Source organism: Lepisma saccharinum, chromosome 3 (assembly GCF_977018435.1).
Source record: "Lepisma saccharinum chromosome 3, izLepSacc3.1, whole genome shotgun sequence".
Lineage (NCBI taxonomy): Eukaryota > Metazoa > Arthropoda > Insecta > Zygentoma > Lepismatidae > Lepisma > Lepisma saccharinum.
Window position 1 is genome coordinate 81,952,548 of NC_139231.1, and position 18,611 is coordinate 81,971,158.

Genomic DNA, 18,611 nt, shown 5'->3' on the forward strand with positions numbered 1-18,611 from the left:
GTTCGGCAGATTGTACATCCACATGCTCTTGATATATATTAGGTGGGTCAAGTTTAGGGCTTCTAGCATTAATGATAATAGACCCAAGCACAAAACCCCTTCAAGCTTCACATGAAAATCCACCAGAACTCTATATCTTACACAAGCATGAACAAAAATCGGAGCGATTTTACAATACCGGGAATTTCTCCATTTTGTTTGAAATTCGGCATACTCACTAAATTAGGGCTCCTAATCACGAATGTGAAGTTAAAATTTGGCGCTCACGTGTCAAACTTGCAAAATAAGAGGTTCAGTCGTCGCAACCGACAATGCACAATTGCTCATTATTTATCGCAAGATTTTCCGTTTTGAATACTTAAAGAACGAAATATATATATATTCCTGATATTACTACGACACTAAAATTTAACTATGTTTCCTAACCTAACCTAGCCTAACCTAACCACGTGCCAATGGTTCGTGGGGCTAGCGCCAATGGTCCGTGGGGCTAGCCATAATTCAGGAATTTCTATACATGAGCGCCAAATTTTAAGTGCAGATTCATGATTAGGAGACCCAAATTAGTAAGTATCCGAAATTTCAAACAAATTGGAGAAATTTCCTGTATTGTTAAATTATACCCCAAAAACAGCTGTGAAGATGGACACTGTAGTAAGCTCAGGGTGTCTACCAACCTGGATATCCTGGAGTTAGGGAATTTACTTTTTCTGAAAATGTCAGACATTTACTGTGTTTCTGGAAAAAAATTAACATTTTTGTAGAGGTGCACTAAAAGTAGGTTTTTGAACAAAGATGGAAAGAAAGGGCATGCAAGAAATCTAAAACTTGTTGACAAACCATACTTCACTTTGATGTACTGACTATTACCAGCAGTTACAGTAAATTTTGAACTATTTTCATGTAGAAACCAAAATGGGTGGCTATTGAAATTTACCACTTTCTTGTTTGCTCTTTTTGCTGTGCTTGGTAAATAGTTATTGGGAACAATATATGTGTCATATAATTGTACTATAATTCAGTGGCATAACATTATAGAATGCCTATATGCCTGGCATTCCCTGAATTAAAATAGGGTAAAAAAAAAGTTTGTGAATGCTGTAAGTAAAAAGTAAAACATTATTAATTAGGTACCAGTTAGATATGCCGGAGACACATTTAACTCGTTTATTTTCAAATAAAAATCATTTCTACTTATCTCATATGCATAGCGGAACATTTTTCAAGTTGGGATCACTTTTTTTTCCATGGAAAAAGCATTATGTGCTACCTGCTAGAAAGCCACCTGCTAGAAAGTTCCAAACAACTTTCTAATAGTCTGGAGGGAGTAATGTTTGTGTATATATAATGCCCTGTTTTTGTATCTTGTTACTTTTGTACTTGATACAGAGTCTGAAGAAGACCTTGCTAGAAGGTTGAAACGTTACGATTAGTTTATGTTTTTAATAAAATAAATTACTGCCTTGGTCAGCATATTTAGTTTTTCATAATCATGGAAACAAGGCTTAATGGTGTTATAATCATAGTAATGCTTCTCCCATGTATTCAACGTTTCTAACAATATTATGTGTACTCATGTTGGTGGTAATTTGTGAGAGTTTTAGTGCCATTTGTCAAAAACATAACTGTGTGCCAGTGGAAACAATGAATGGTTTATACATTGACTACTGAAACCTGATATTTTTATTATGAACAGTATTACCTTTCTGTTTTTTTTAATATTAAGTTGAACATGTATTGATTATGCTGTGTAACAATTTTTACCCAAAATGAAGTATCTTTTTCATCACAATATATTATTTTCTTTAAAGATTTTTCTACTTTCTGAATAGGTAAGAAGGGTAACATAGTTATTTTCTGTTAGGACTGTCCTTCTCCTCTCCAACAATACCTAAATCATCACAAAATTGCACATAGTTTCCGAGATATGACATATTTTCAAAAAATTTGTAACTTTTAACATATTTGTTGAAAAGCCTAATATTACATATTTGTCATATTGAACCATGCATGTTAACAGTAAAAAATAAATGGAAGCGAATCCATGACTATATAGCAACTTGCTTTCCGTGATTTCACGTGTATTAACCCTTGTTTGTTCATTTCAAAACTCTTTGACATCAAGTGATCTCTAGGTGAAACTATTTTAAAATATTTACAGTAGAGCATCGATTATCCGAAACAATTCGGGACTGGGGATGTTCGGATAACTAATTTTTCGTATAACCGATCATTTACGAAAAAAGTTGTACAGGTGTCATAGGAGCAATATAAAACAAAGAAACAGTGATATTAAACACAAAACTGTATATATTTTGTATCACATGTCTTACAAATACATACCTTACATAAAGTACAGTAAAGTAGGCCTACAGTTTAGGAGAAGAAGTCCAAAATTGTCTTTTGCTTCAGAGCTGAGACATGTTTTTTTGCCGCTAAATCTTGCACACATTTTAAAGACAGCAATTGGACAGCATCACATTCTTCTTGTTGTTCTAACCACTTCATAGCCGTCTCAAGGCAGTGAAAAGCTTCTTCACTGGATGGTCCTTTTTCAGCACAGTCGTCGTCGCTAGGCTCTTCCTCTTTAGTCGCCATTGGGAATGGTATAACAACTACAGCACGATCTGTCACAAGCGAAGGCTCAGACGCCACTGACAACGTGAGGTTGGTCACATATGCCGGTTGGCAGGAAGGGGGAAAGCGCTGCAGCGCCACAGCACTAGCGGCCGCTAGCAGAACTAGAATACTTTATTAGTCATTAGACAACATGATTGCAAAAGACTTCGTCATAATAAGTATATAAATGTCAATATAAAAAATTACAAAAGAAAAGAAAATTAAAAATACATGTTAAAATATTACACATTCAACCATACAGTGTTCTTCAAATTCCGTGACACTATATATACAGTATGGTATTAATATATTATTAATGTGTTTTGCAAACTGCTTGTTTTCCAAATTACGTATAGAAGCTGGTAGCGAATTGAATAATCTCATTCCATTGTGTTTAAAATTTTCATTTGAATTTACAGACTGGAACGCTTTTGGTTAACCGATGTTTCGGTTGGTCGGTATTCGGATAATCGATGCTCTACTGTATTATGTTTTTAATACGCGACGTAATGTAAGTCAGACAGTAGTCTGAATTACTAATCAACACTGTTACATCAGTTGAGTGTACAATAGTTAGATCATCCTCCGACCTCCATGCTGGAGTGGTTAGCATGGGCATTCTTTGTGTGTGTCCCTTCAGTATCCCCCTAGTTCTCCCACAACGAATTGTTTCCATTATTCTAATGCACTTCCTAAAACTTCTATGAAACTTGCAAAAAAGTTATAAAATTTAGAACTGTTGCCCTAAATTTATAATCATAGTCACGATGGTGTAGAGAGTTGTTCCGAAACTTTCTGTTTTATGTAGCTAAAATGTTATTTAATGACTTCATTTCCTCCCTTTTTAATTTTAGGTCATCATGAGCAACATGAATAACAAGTGCCAAAATTGTGGCTGTAAAGAAATTGATGTTGATCCAGCCAGAGGAGATGCAGTATGTACAAATTGTGGTTCGGTGTTGGAGGACAATATAATTGTGTCTGAAATACAGTTTGAGGAAAATGCTCATGGAGGAAGTTCAGCTCTTGGTCAGTTTGTATCAGCTGAGTCAAAAGGAGGAGGCAGTTTTGGAGGAGGTAAGTTTAGAAAAAGTTCTTTTTCACACAAGGTGACTTTACTCACCACTTGCATGTCCAACAAGTGACCAAAACTATATGCAACCCTTTTTTCATTGGATGCATACAATTTTATGGTTACGTGACTAATTTGCCTCAAATTTTACCTTCTGACAATGTAATCACACCCTGTAATACAATCATATCTTCTAGTGATCAGTGTTGTCACATGTTTTGCTCTGTATACATGTGAAGTATGGTTGTAAATGAATGCAGTGTTAAAGAGGTCAGGAGAAGGTATTATTTGTCATTGAAACTTTTACAAGCAACAAGTGTGGGTCTCCCTGATGGCATAGTAGTAAATCTATTGCCTTGTAATGAAGTGATCTAGTGTCCGATCCTCAGTGGAGGCATATTGTGGTTCAGATCCTACTTCAAACCAGCTCTCTCTCCTCTCCAACTCACTCACTCTCACTCTTCCCTCCCTCAGCCTGCTATTCTGTCTGTCCACATGCTAACCCACTCTCTTCTTTCCAGCAATTCTTGTAGAATTTTGGTAGATGCTAATTGTATCAACTGCCTTATTTGAAACCTCAGAGTAACTGATGGCATTTGGAATGCCCTGGACAGGTTGCACTGGACTGTCCTGTTTATTTGTGTCAACTCATCTCAAAACTAGAACATGTGACAGGCTCAGTAGTAGAGACTGATAAGTACCGAGTAGTCACTGGTGAGTTGTTACCTTGTGTAAGAGCAGTGTAAGGTGTTCTATTACATAATTGTGCAACATTATGTTTTACTGAATTTCCAGGAGTTATTGGCGAAGAAAACATTTAATAGCAACAATGAAATGTGATTCACATTTGAAGAAATGTATGTTTCCAGTATGTATTAGGCAAGTAATTGCACATGGATTGATTGGACATGGTGGCAAAACAAAAGTGCAATGAATCATCATGCAGGTACACTAGAGCCATCCCATCCCTCTTCAGTAACTTTCATCATCCTTGTCATCTAATTGTGACACACATTCTATTCCTGGAACCACAGATACAAGAATTTCCAGCCACTTTTTTCCATCTTTGGTCCCTTCCACCCTATGTGCCACTTACCTTGTAATTTTCTGCACTGATGCACCATATTGTTTTTCATGCTGACTGCATGTCTCGGGAGTTGGTTGTCTAGATGTTTGCAGTTGCTAGTAGTAAGTATGGTTTATTTCAAATATTTCAAGGTTTATTTCAAATGTAATCTCCAAAGTTACTCAAGCACTTGTCCCATTGTTTCACCAAGCGGTGAATACCCTGCTTGTAGAACTCCTTTGGCTGAGATCGGAACCAGATGCAAACATTGTCCGAGTGGAAGCGCCGACCCTTCAATGCCTTTTTTCAACGGAGCAAAGATATGGATGTCACATGGTGATGGATCAGGGCTATACGGTGGGTGCTCCAACACTGTCCACCCAAACGTCACCAACGTGTTCTTCGTAAGAGCTGACGATGTGGCCGCGTGTTGTCATGCAGCAAAACCACTCCAGAGGACAACAGGCCGGGCTGTTTGGCCTTGATTGCTGCATGTAAACAGTAAAGGGTACTGCGTTTGACCATGGTCCAGAAACTCAAGGAGAAGGGGTCCTTCATGATCGAAAAAAACATGCAGGAAAACTAAAAAACGAATAACACCCCGTTGCTCTTCTTTGCTGGCAAACATTCCGCCGCCACAGGTGAAGCACTGACTGCCTGCCTGCTCGCCTTCTCGGACGATACTGCTGCCCGGCTGCCTACGCATATCACATGCTCACGCAAGACTATCCAGGGCAAGTCCATTATGCAGTAAGGGTTTCCTTCCCACTCTACCTCTACACAGGGTTGTCACCACACACATACATAAATACAGGGAGGTTATTGCAGCATGACACCGCAAGAGCGTCGGCCGCTTGCCGGCCCAGTCATGCAACAGGTGCCGGCAAATTGCGTAACAGATAGCCCGTTACACAAACCGCTTGTTTTGTAATGTTTCCACTTTTCACAATTATAGTTACAATTACAACTTAAATAAGCACGTACCTTGTCGTAAGGATGCTGGAAAAGGTGTCCTCTAAAATACAAATATTTGTGGCACTTTATTTTTGACATGTAATCTTTCTTAGACACCGCGAGAGCGTCGGCCGCTTACCGGCCTTGTCATGCATCAGGTGCCGCCAAATTGCGTTACAGATAGTCCGTAACAGAAACCGCTTGTTTTGTAATGTTTCCACTTTTCACAATTACAGTTACAATTACAACCTTATTTCAGACATCTAATCTTTCTTAGACATCTCTACTTTATCCTCGGTTGACAGAAAGGGAAGACAGCATCGCGGTGCATAAAGCAAACCGAAAGTGTAAAATTATATTTAAAACTAATAATAATGATGATCACTAACCTTCTGTGTTATAAATGATGTTGAAAATGACCTCCTTCAACACCAATACATTTCCGGCATCTGCGTATGAAATTCCTCTGAACATCCATAAGCTCCTCAGGTGTGATTCTGGCAATTTCTCTTCTTATATTTTCTTTTAAATCCTCTATTGTACGCGGGTTATTCTGATACACTTTGTTTTTTAATGTTCCTCATAAATAATAATCACAAGGAGTAAGATCGGGGCTACGAGAGGGCCACAACTCAGTACTGATAATTCTGTCCTCAAAAATCTCGGCAATAAAATTAAGTGATTCATAAGCAGTGTGAGCAGTAGCAGAGTCCTGCTGAAAAAATGACTGCTGGCATTCAATGTCCGTTAATTGTTCAAAAAAAGGTTGTAGTATGTCTCTTCGATACCTTTCACCATTGATAGTACCTTCATAAAAAATAGGCCCTATTATTCTGTGCGCATTCAAACCACACCACACACCAATTTTTGCAGGATGGAGCGGAACTTCATGCACAAGGTCAGGTTTTTCTGCGCTCCAATAGCGATTGTTTTGTGAAATAACTCGGCCATTCAATTCGAACCAAGCTTCGTCTGAAAATATGATTAATTCTGGATTTACTCTGCCAGCAACAATATTATCCAGCATCCAGTTACAGAATCGAACTCTAGTCGCGTGATCGCGCGGTTGCAATTCATGAACCACTGTAATTTTGTAGGGTTTTAATCTAAGTAATTTAGTGGCATTTCGTGCTGAGGATTTTGAAATGCCTGTTTCCTGAGCAAGCCGACGGAGGGATTTTTTTGGAGTATGTTCAAGTCGTTCACCAATTTCGTCTAGCTTTTCTTCCGTAAGAACACGTCGTCTGGAAACACGTTTCTTAGGTTCAAGAGATCCTGTCTCTCGTAATCTTTTAACGAGGTTGTAAACAGTATGTCTGTCCGGAACAGGATTGCCAGGAAATTTTCTTGCGAATCGCCTGACTACTTTTCTGCAAGAGTTCGTTTTCACGTAAGTATCGTACATAAAAACTCTTTGTTCAAGACTATATTTGTTTGGCGGCATAACTAATGAATGAATAAAAAATAACACACGATAAAGCACTAGCACTTTAGCACACCAACTCAATAACACAGTATAAACAACACAAGTACTGATAAACGCAAACCGAAGTGAACACGTCTAAACAACTGGTAGCCGACAGCTGTCGCATTCGCGTAGTATCGAGAGGCTTCTCGCGGCTTACCACTACTCCGATAAGCCGCTGACGCTCTTGCGACATCTGAGGAATTTCGCTTCTAGCGTCGGCTCTATAGACACTGGATGGACCAAATTTTGAGGGAAGCACAACAAAAGACTACTCTATGAGGATATGTAATGCTCCTGCCGCAACTTTGAAAAAAAAAAATATGGAAATTACGACGTTCAGAAATTTTGCGTAATTACGGGGAAAATAGAACTTTGGGATTTGGCCCCCGTTTCCCCCTGGACTCACAATTGTCGGAATTTACATAAAATGTTGCTTTTTGTTCATTCTTACATTTAGAATTTAAATTTCTTAAAAAGATGCAGTTGTTGAGCAGTTATAGCCTTTTATATTCAGTTTATCCCATAGTAGCAAAAGGGGAAAAGTGCTTATTTCAAATGGCGCTCTCAGAAAGAAAAACGCACACAGTGTATGATCGCTACTTTACTTCAAAAATATTCACACGTTAAAATTAAGTGACACTGTTAAATAATTCGTTTATCTGCGCTTTCGTTTTGCATAATAATGTATAAGTAACCTCCCCCCTCGAAAATCTTGGGCACGCCACTGACTCTAGTGTTCAAAAGGATTAATCTTGTGTTATCTGCAAAATAAGAGTCACGGTTTTGTTTATTCGAAGGCAAGACAAGAATGAAAAATTGAATCCTTTATGTTGGATGAGTCATTGCTGTCAGAAGCGATATGGGCAGAAATAAAGTGCCAGAAATATTTGTATTTTAGAGGACACCTTTTCCAGCATCCTTGCGGCAAGGTACGTGCTTATTTAAGTTGTAATTGTAACTATAATTGTGAAAAGTGGAAACATTACAAAACAAGCGGTTTGTGTAACGGGCTATCTGTTACGCAATTTGCCGGCACCTGTTGCATGACTGGGCCGGCAAGCGGCCGACGCTCTTGCGGTGTCATGCTGCAATAACCTCCCTGTATTTATGTATGTGTGTGGTGACAACCCTGTGTAGAGGTAGAGTGGGAAGGAAACCCTTACTGCATAATGGACTTGCCCTGGATAGTCTTGCGTGAGCATGTGCAATAACCTCCCTGTATAACCCAATACATCCACTGTTCTGTTTTCAGTTGATCCACCCTCATAATTTCTGTAGAAATCACAGAAGTTCTCAGTGGTGATGATGATTAATTTGAGGGCACATTTCTCTTTCATTTTATTCTATACATTCTAAATCTCAAAATAATAATTTACATCATATTCTTGTCTTGGCAAAATGTTCGAAATTGTCAGCCATCTAATGTGGAAAGTGTATGTGCTTCAGAAATGACAGGAAGAAGAAAAAGTTTCAGGTCCAGAATACCCTGGAGCCACCTATTGCATCATCTTTTCATGCACCACTGCTCTTGAGTTAATAGCAATCATCACATGTTTAACTATAGGTGTTGGCATTAAGTAATGATGTTACCATTTTTCACTCTCTTGTGCAATACTTTTAAAGAGTTATTTCCAATCATTTAATATTTAATTTCTTGTAGAAACTGAACAATAAACTTTCAATAGTATTAAGTACACCATCACGTGAACACTTTTGCCAGTGTATTCACATAGACAATAGAATTGGGTTGACAGTGTCTAATAGCCATTGCGAGAAATGTTCACTTGTTGGTTTTAGAGAACTTTCCAAATACGCTGTTTGCCAGCTCAGTGGCCAAGCATGTTAACTGGTCAATTTTCGATCTCGCCAGCAAAGTTCCTGGGTTCAGCTTCTGGCCTGGGCACTCGTGTTCCTTGTGAGTGACCCTTCATCAATTTCATGCGAAACCTGAATATATAGGGTGCAGCAGAAAAAACTCCCACATTTTAAATACTAACTAAGAATTAAAACATTAGCAATTCTATTCCAGATTTTACATAATATGAAAGGGCACAGAACAATGCAGTTCTTTTTTTTTCACTTGGTTTTGAAAATAATATTGTCTTTCATGGTATGCATTTCCAATCAATTCTGAAGTTTTACATCATTCGCTGGATGAGTTGCAGCATTATCGTTGCAATTTCTTGCATACAGTAGCCTTCAGTTTGTCAATTCTTCTTGGTTGATGTTGGTAAACGTAATCCTTCAGATGGCCCCAAATAGAGAAATTGTTGGCCACTGAATGCCACTATGTAATGAGTTCAAGCACCTGGGAAACTGTTTCCCCAAAACACCCATTGAGCTACTGACTCTGTGAGCAATGGCCCGGTCCCCATCTGTTGAAACCACACATTGAGATTTCCAAGTGTGATGAATTTCAGTTCCATAAAGTTTATTTGTTTTGTTTCTTTTCCACAGGTTTCCATGCTGGGCTGGGCAAAGAATCAAGAGAAATCACCCTTCGTAATGCTAAAAAAGGCATTGTTGCTTTGGCACAACAGTTAAGGTACGAAACTATATTATATTTTCTCTTGGTGCATTCTTATATCTCTGTCAGTGTTTATTTATGCCAGTGCAGTGCTAATACTCATACCAATACTTTTTGAGAGTGATGCGTAAACATTTATCTTTTTTCCATTTTCACATTATCAATTAAATAGATTGCAGAGATTTTATAGCATTAATAGCCAGGTGAGCTTTGAACAAGGTTTGAAGCACTAACACCACTCTCATCTTCATTCATTATCAAGCTCTTGAAAGCTTCGAATCTTCTCTGGAACTGATTGCTATTCATATCAGATAATCTGTACATTGTTTTTTGCCAAGAAAATTTGCAGAACATCGTGGGCAATAATATGTGACCATTTATGTGTTCATCACAGAATTGAAGTTCCATTATGTTGAAGATATTATGTGTAACATGCACAAGAAGATACAAATTTAAATAATTAGAAATACTGGAATTATAACTGTTCTGTCTTTGCTAACCTTTTAATTTCAACTTTTGTAATGAATGTGCTCTTTGATTATTGCCATTCATCAATGTTAGAATCACGTGCATGTACAATGAGTATAATGTGAACAGTGACTGAAGTAGCTAAACTTATATGTTAGTATTTTTTCATTAAATGTTTGTCTGGTCAAAATAATGTGTGTAAAGAATAAAGGGAGGGAGCATGATACACTTTGGGAGAGAATGGACACCCTCTTTATGAGTGCCATGCAGTCTGTGCTTGTAGCAGTGGTACAGATTATGACGAGAACCATGGTTTTCACGAATCCTTGGGTAACATTTCATGTGTTGCTGATAAAATAACACTTTTAGACAGGGCCGTATCAAGGTTTGTGGGGGCCTCCCCAGTTTGTTTTTTTTTTTACTAGGAGCTTTATTAGCTCAATATGATAATCACCAATTTTCAGCAGTTGAAATGGTAGAACTGATTTTAGAATCAGTAGTCATTCACAATCATACATATCGCAGATAGGTTTGCAGGGAGAATAGCGCAGTAAAATAAGGTTACAGGACTAAAATTGTAGCAGTAAAATTATGCGTCTAAATGTCTACAGTATATTATGAAGAGTGAACACCGATACAATATATATATATAACTACAATATATATTAAATACTAAGGGGGTTCAGACGGAAACAGAGAACTGAGCAGTAGACTGTACTTACGTACATAATTTATTATAAATGATATTATTTACAATTAAGAGTAAATATGTCACTACATATGCATGTTCCATATACTGGACAATTACCGACAGGTTCATTGTGGAAATTGTAGTATCTACACTTTCTTCGAGAAAATTCCCAAAGGCTTAAGTAACACTTATAGTAGACACACTTTTATTTGCCTTTTTCGCTGAAAATTCATCTACTATATCATCGGAGTCCAATTCACGAAGATGTTCATGTTCAATGCTTAATAAACAAAGATTGGATAAGCGATTCTGTCCCATGGCAGCCCATTTGAAAGTACGAAAAATTCATTAACAATGGAGTTTGTTGCATTGTAATATGTCAAGTAGTTCTCAAGTAATTGTAACGTAAAGTTGAGCATGAAGATGCATCCCAACTATGCCTGTCGGCAGAGCCGATTGCAAATACCATCCTGCATACAGCCTGCATGCTTTGTGCTGCATTTTGCCGACACTCGCCATAGATAAGTACCATCCCGGCCTTTTCAGAGTTTGAAAAAACATATGGTTAATTCGTGTACTTCGTTACGCTCTTGCTTCATTTGATAAAATTGATAAATCAATTAGATAGAAAGAGAGAAAAATGTACGAGTATAAGATGCAAAGTTTGAAAGTTGAAAACTTAAAGATTTGTCATGACCACATGAGAAGAGTTGATTGTTCTGGTGTACTGAAAATGAATGGACACCAATTAAAAATTAGAAAGATGTTAATGTAGTAATCTTTATGTAACTGATTTTGGAATGTTTAAAATTTATACTTTTTAATGTACAAATATTTGTTAACTCAGAAAGATGTATCAGCAGTGCTCGAAAAATTTTCTTCAAAGGTAGACGCTATCTCTGAAAATCAGGTGCCAGGAAACCACCTACTAGCTATTGTGCATACTATAGTATGTTTCAAAAGTCGCACAATTCAAACTTTGAAAATGTATATCATGAAAATCGTAAGAGATATTTACACCGGGTTTTCTGCACTAAACTAATCCTGTAGGCTATCACTGGGATCATAAATTTATGTTAGCATTTATCTAAATAAAGGCAATTACATTATTTTAAAAAAACATTGTTAATTTGCTGAAAACATCTGAGAACTAATTTTCAACAATAAATACCAACTCTTAATCAATTTGTGGGATCATTTGTTGTGTTTGGTTGCAAAACAGTTGCTTTGTGAGTTAGCTACAGCAGAAGCAGGGCATTTTTATTGGAAAACTTCTTGTACATGAGTGTAAGAATAAGTAGTAAAATACTCTTCAGCAATGCACACGCACTGCTCCAATGAATACGCCATACTGAATCAATTAAAACTAACAGACACAGTAGCGGCGAAAGTGAGTGAAGAGAATACAATGTAACCAGGGGCAGCCTAGGATTCTCTCAAGAGTCCAATTTCGGCACAAAATCTTGATTTACGATTTTTCACGTAAATGTATAGCCAATATTTAGACACATGTTTGCGACTGTTGGCAATATTTCGACCTGCTAGTGTTGCCATATACGAAGATATGTCCCAAAAATGACACTTTTTGCTCAACCCATAAAATCGCCAGTCAAAAATTCATCAAATGTTGCACATTACCAATATTGGTTGCAAATGACAGACTGACATGGCATCAGTCATCAAATGTCTGATTATGACCCTTCGATAATTTCTTACTCAGACGTTCATTTCTGGAAAAAATTGAATGGTGCTTTCCGTCAGTTATTAATTTATATAATTTTCTGTATGGAGTGAACTGATAACACTAGTCAACAACCATTTTGCAACACCAAAGGTAACATGTGTTCTTAACTAATTCGGATGTGCTGATTTCAGATCTGCAACTGAAATTTTTGTATCACGTAACATTTATGAGATACACGTGACGACGTCATATCCAGCATAACGTGGATATTTACATTTGGATTCCAATTTATATGATTTTGGGCAACAATGAAAATAAATTTTGCAACAATGTATAAACAAACACACTTATAAAAAGATTTGTTTCTTTTTCTGGCTATGTTTCCATTGTTGAACGTTCAAAAAGGCTGCTTCTCCCTCCCCCAGAATGAGTTACTGATAAGATAAGATAAGGGAGAATGCTCTACAGACTGAAGGGAGTGTGATTTAATGAGTTCAGTATTACGTGCTTTGAGGTAGAGAAGTTGTGTTGAAGTTACTTGGGTGATACTACAATGAAGAAAAACCGACGTGGTTGTGTAAATTTACCAAACAATTTCTGCTATGTGTGCGGGCAGTACACTTTAAAAAGTCAACGCCGAATGTTGACAGAAACGTTGAAACAAGCATATTATAGCTACTTCGGGTGCAATGTTGGTGATCAAGACAGAAAGTGTGGGCTCCCCATGTGTGCTGTGTGACTTGTTATTCAACTCTTGTGAGGTGGTTTCGTGGAGACAAAACCCATGCTATGGCATTTGCGGTGCCAATGGTTTGGCGTGAACCGAGTAGCCATGCTGAGGACTGTTACTTCTGCCTAACAAGCATAGCGGGACATTCTAAACGAACAAAATCCAGTATTGTGTACCCAATATTCCTTCCACTATCAGACCCATACCACATGGACCTGAACTCCCAATCCCTAGCCCACCCTCACATTTAGAGGAATCTTTTGCAGAAGAAGAAGAGCCACTCATCCCGTCCACTTCCAATGATCCAAGCTATTTTCCACAACCAGAGATGGAACCACTCCTTGTTGAACAGTCCAGACTGAATGACTTGGTTAAAGATATGTATCTAACTAAGCAGCAGGCTGAGGTGCTTGGATCTCGACTTCTACAGTGGAATCTGCTGGCTTCCGGAACTAGAATTATCCATTTCAGAAAGAGACATGAACAGTTTTCAGGCTACTTTGAAATGAAAAATTCCCTCTGTGTATGTACAAATATAGACGGTTTAATGGATAAGTTTGGGTTGGACCACATTCCTGAGGAATGGAGACTGTTTATAGACTCGTCCAAAAGTAGCCTGAAAGCAGTGTTGTTACGCAATGGCAACCAAAAACCATCCATACCAGTCGCACATTCTGTTGAGATGAAGGAAACATATGACAGTATGTCTTGTCTTGTTAAATATGATTCAATATAATAAGTACTGCTGGCAGATTTGTGGCGATTTAAAGCTCATTGCCATATTAATGGGACTCCAAGGTGGGTTTACAAAGTATTGTTGTTTCCTTTGCTTGTGGGACAGTAGGGCTACAGAATCGCACTACACTGTGAAAAACTGGCCTCCGAGAGAAACCTATCTACCAGGGCAACAAAATGTGAAGTATGCTCCATTAGTTAATTCTAACAACATATTGCTTCCTCCTTTGCATATCAAATTAGGCCTCATGAAGAATTTTGTAAAGGCCATGGGCAAAGATGGAGATGGTTTTGCATACCTCAGGAGCTTCTTCCCAAAACTAAGTGATGCTAAAGTGAAAGAGGTAATATTCGTTGGCCCCCAAATTCGGAAACTGTTGAGAGATCACAAGTTAAGTTAAGGAAGTTAAGTGTCAAAGAACTAGCTGCCTGGAAGGCTTTAAGTGCAGTGGTGAATGGATTTCTGAGCAATACTAAAGCACCAAACTATACTCAATTAGTTCTGGATCTCCTTGATTCTTATGCAAAGCTTGGATGTCGAATGTCGCTCAAAATCCACTTTCTCCACTCCCACCTGGATTTTTCCCCAAAGAACTTAGGAGCCGTCAGTGATGAACAAGGGGAACGATTCCATCAAGACATTCGTACAATGGAGCAGAGATATCTGGGTAGATGGGATCCTCACATGATGGGCGATTACTGCTGGTTCCTAGTTAGAGATAGTGATAAACATTACAAGAGGAGGAAATAAGGGTAATTGCATCCATTGTGATAGCTGTATATTGTGTATATTACATATACACACACACACACACACATATGTGTGCGTGTTTGTACCTTGATCTTTTTTACATCTTATTGATGATATTTACTCATACAAGTGTAATAACTGCATTCGTAACCTAGTTAAAAACACAAGTCATGTAATATATTTTCGTCGCCTTCACTACAATCCTCTTTACCAGTGTAACAGAAAAACGTTACGTGTTACAACATTTTTACTATCATTTTCGTGTTCAGGAGGTTCGATTTAGTTAAACTGACCCTTTTTTTCCCGTGTTGCAGAAAAAAGTTTAAATTTGTTGACTAGTGTAATTTTAAGCATTGAAAAATATCTCAATGGATGAGGCTTTACAATGCAGAAAACCCGGTGTAAATATCTCTTTATGATTTTCATGATATACCACATTTCCAAAGTTTGGGTTGTGCAACTTAAGATGCTGAGCATCACTGTATTCAAAACATCGCTAAATTATTTGAGAAAGTAGGAAATGGGGTGTTAGGGGACAAAGGGTAAGAAATTTGTTACGGACTCTATGGAATGCTCACAAAGTTGATAAAAAAATCATATGCTAACTTACACTGTACTGCAATTTGAACTTAGAATCATCAAAATATCGTACATATTACAGCAAAAGATCACAGTCGCCAGGCTGAAATTTTTAGTCGCCATGGCACCCGGGATTTTTCGAGCCCTGTGTATCAGATCCTTTTAGATAATTTGTCAAAGCTTACTTATGTACAAACTACACATTTTATTGTAACCCGCAGTTGTTGGATCGTCACAACTTTCCTAAACACAGTGCATAGTATGCAGAAGAGTAACATATTTGTTATGATACACGAATGGTGTCAAAAGGGGAATGTGCATGTTACGACACACAAATAAATTTGTGAGAATGTTTGTGTCAAGCGTCAACTTCGCGTTACAATTACTTGAGAACTACTTGACATATTACAATGCAACAAACTCCATTATTAATGAATTTTTACGTACTTTCAAATGAGCTGAAAATAAAATGGGCTTTCCATTTAAAAAAAAAGAACAAGTTTGTGTTGAAAATCGTACTTCCTTACATAGTTGAACATATTGGGTTGTATAACATGTATCCAACTGCTATAACAATTCCAGATATGAAAAAATATAAATATGCTGACCAAGGCAGTAATTTATTTTATTAAAAACATAAACTAAACTTAAAGTTTCAACCTTCTAGCAAGGTCTTCTTCAGACTCTGTATCAAGTACAAAAGTTAAGACACACGAATCAAAGTTAAGACTTTTGTACTTGATACAGAGTCTGATGAAGACCTTGCTAGAAGGTTGAAACGTTACGTTTAGTTTGTTTTTAATAAAATAAATTACTGCCTTGGTCAGCATATTTAGTTTTTCACATTTTCAAATATACTTTTTGTCACTTTGGTGGCTGATCCTAGTGTTAGTCTTTTTTCTTTCCACCTTCCTCCTTTGAGGAAGAGTGTCCATTCAATTTCATGTAATCATCAACAGTCCTCATTGTTGCAATTATGCAATTAGGCAAAAGTGTTAGAAAATTAGCACACACACACACACACACACACACACACACACACACGTACACAAAAGAAATACACATTACTCATGTCAAAAATTCATGCTTGACTGTTGAAGACTGCTGTAGAATCAAATTGGACACTGAATATAATAAGCATTAACTATGATTGTGAAATGCCACAAAGCAAATTATGCCTGTATGTGAAAAACAATTTTTAAATATTTGGGAAACCATAAAAACGAAATATTTCATGCATTTTTCTCTTCCATTGCAGATTGAACACTCACTGTACCGACACAGCATTTAATTTTTTTAAGATGGCTCTGAACCGCCACCTAACACGAGGTCGAAAAACTACACATGTCATAGCTGCCTGCGTATACATCACATGCAGAACAGAGGGAACACCACGTATCCTTTTTTTTAGCTTTAGTATGATGAGGTATAATATAGAATATTAATTTTCTCACTTCTGATAAACCGTACACCACTCACTGCATATAGCTGCACTGAAATATATTGCATTCATCGTAAATGTTTGTGCTGTTCCCTTGATGCAAGTTCTATGTCACATTGATTTCTTGTGTCTCAATAAGTTTAGTTACATTATAGGAGTTAAGTGTGTTATGCTTTACTTGCTCTTCTGGGGAGAGTAACCTGCCTTGGCTCGACCTCTTACTTGTTTTCGTTACTTCCCCAGGCAAATAATTAGCATAACACTTAGAAAACTAACAATGTAGTTCAATCGAATTAAAAGACATTGAATAACTACCATATTCTTTACCATGGATATTAGGGAAAGACTCAGTTCTTTTATCTTGAATGATAGCTCAGACGTTCAGTTTAAAAATATATAAAAAAGACTATTTATTTCGTTGATTTAATATATACAAAGAATTACATAAGAAATAACCCCCGCATAAGAAATGACATGATCCTCTTTAATTGAAACACTGTAATATATATATAAGAGAGGTTCGTAGGCTGGTCTAGACCAGCAGTACTAGTTCAAAAATGTATCTTGCTTGTCACTAGCATATATGACATGTTTCTCTAATTCCCTCCCCTTCTTGTTTATAATGAAAATTGCCTTGCAAAAATAGACTAAACTTGATTGAAATTACAACAACTAATATTCACTGTTCTTGAAATTATACAAGGGTGGGCTGAAAAGTAATGCCTTCTATTTTTTTGACTGTGTAAAGACATTTTGGATTTTGAGCAACCATGCATTTTACTCTTCAGACTTTCCCCCTTCTCCATTCCAAGTTTCAAACTTCTATCACCAGGGGTTGCTGAACTAGAGCGAGGAAAATGGCAGCATGTAACCATACTATGTCGGTGCACCTGAAACTATGTGTGGTGACAGAGTTTCTATCTGCAGAAAATGTGTCCCCCATTGACATTCATCAGAGAATGAAGGCTTTTTATGGCAATGAATGTGTAACGTCAGTACTGTATGATGTTGGGCTGTTCATGCTCACAATGAAAACCCCTGCCAAGGAACTCTCAACGTGTGTGACAAAGAACTTCTTGAGAGTTCTTCAGCAGGGGTTTTCAGAAGCAGCTCTTTTTCAATGGATAATATACCAAGCGCACTTAATCTTTCTTGCGATTGGGTTGCTCTAATATAATTACAGGGTGGCGACAGACCTGGAAAACCTGGAAAACCGGGAAAAGTCAGGGAATTTGAGGTGTCAAAAAAAGTCAGGGAAATGTCAGGGAATTTCGTCCTCCGGGAATTTTAAATTCGAACACTCTTTGGAGGAAAATTGTTATAACTCGGGCACTATGGGAGCAATCTACTTCGGATAACTTTTGTTTTGCAGCTAAAACATCAGAGCATGCAACCATATACAATTTAGAACGCCGAACCGAGGAAGGGGGTTTGGGGGGCGCGACCTCCGAATTTCAATGAAAAAAACATAAAAATCTGGAGTTTGCCCCTTCTTCTCCCGCTATTTGTTAAGATGGCGCGAAATTTAGTATTCTTTTCAAAGAATTGACATTTCTCAAGAGAATGAAACATGTTTCATGCTCTTGGGTGCCATACAAGTTGAATAATAATCCAAAATGTGATTATTATTATTATTATTATTAATATTTTACGAAAAATAGGTAATTTGCATTTTTGGAGGAAATTTGTTATAACTCGCGCACTATGGGAGCAATCTACTTCGGATAAGTTTTGTTTTTCAGCTAAAACATCATAGCATGCAACCGTGTACAATTGAGAACACCGGACCGAAGAAGGGCGGCTTGGTGGGAGGCTCGTCCCCTTGA

General features: G+C 37.5%; 1 protein-coding gene across 3 annotated transcripts in view; it reads left to right on the plus strand.

The window, feature by feature from the left end:
- The window catches only part of Brf (Brf RNA polymerase III subunit), a 193,685-nt gene that overhangs the window by 598 nt on the left and 174,476 nt on the right, over window positions 1–18,611 (plus strand). For all 3 annotated transcript variants that reach the window (XM_083118907.1, XM_083118909.1, XM_083118908.1), the window contains exons 2-4: window positions 3,474–3,696; window positions 9,637–9,724; window positions 16,603–16,739. In XM_083118907.1, the coding sequence (XP_082975033.1) occupies window positions 3,480–3,696; window positions 9,637–9,724; window positions 16,603–16,739 (442 nt within the window). In that variant the 5' untranslated portion in view covers window positions 3,474–3,479. The remainder of the gene's footprint in view (window positions 1–3,473; window positions 3,697–9,636; window positions 9,725–16,602; window positions 16,740–18,611) is intronic.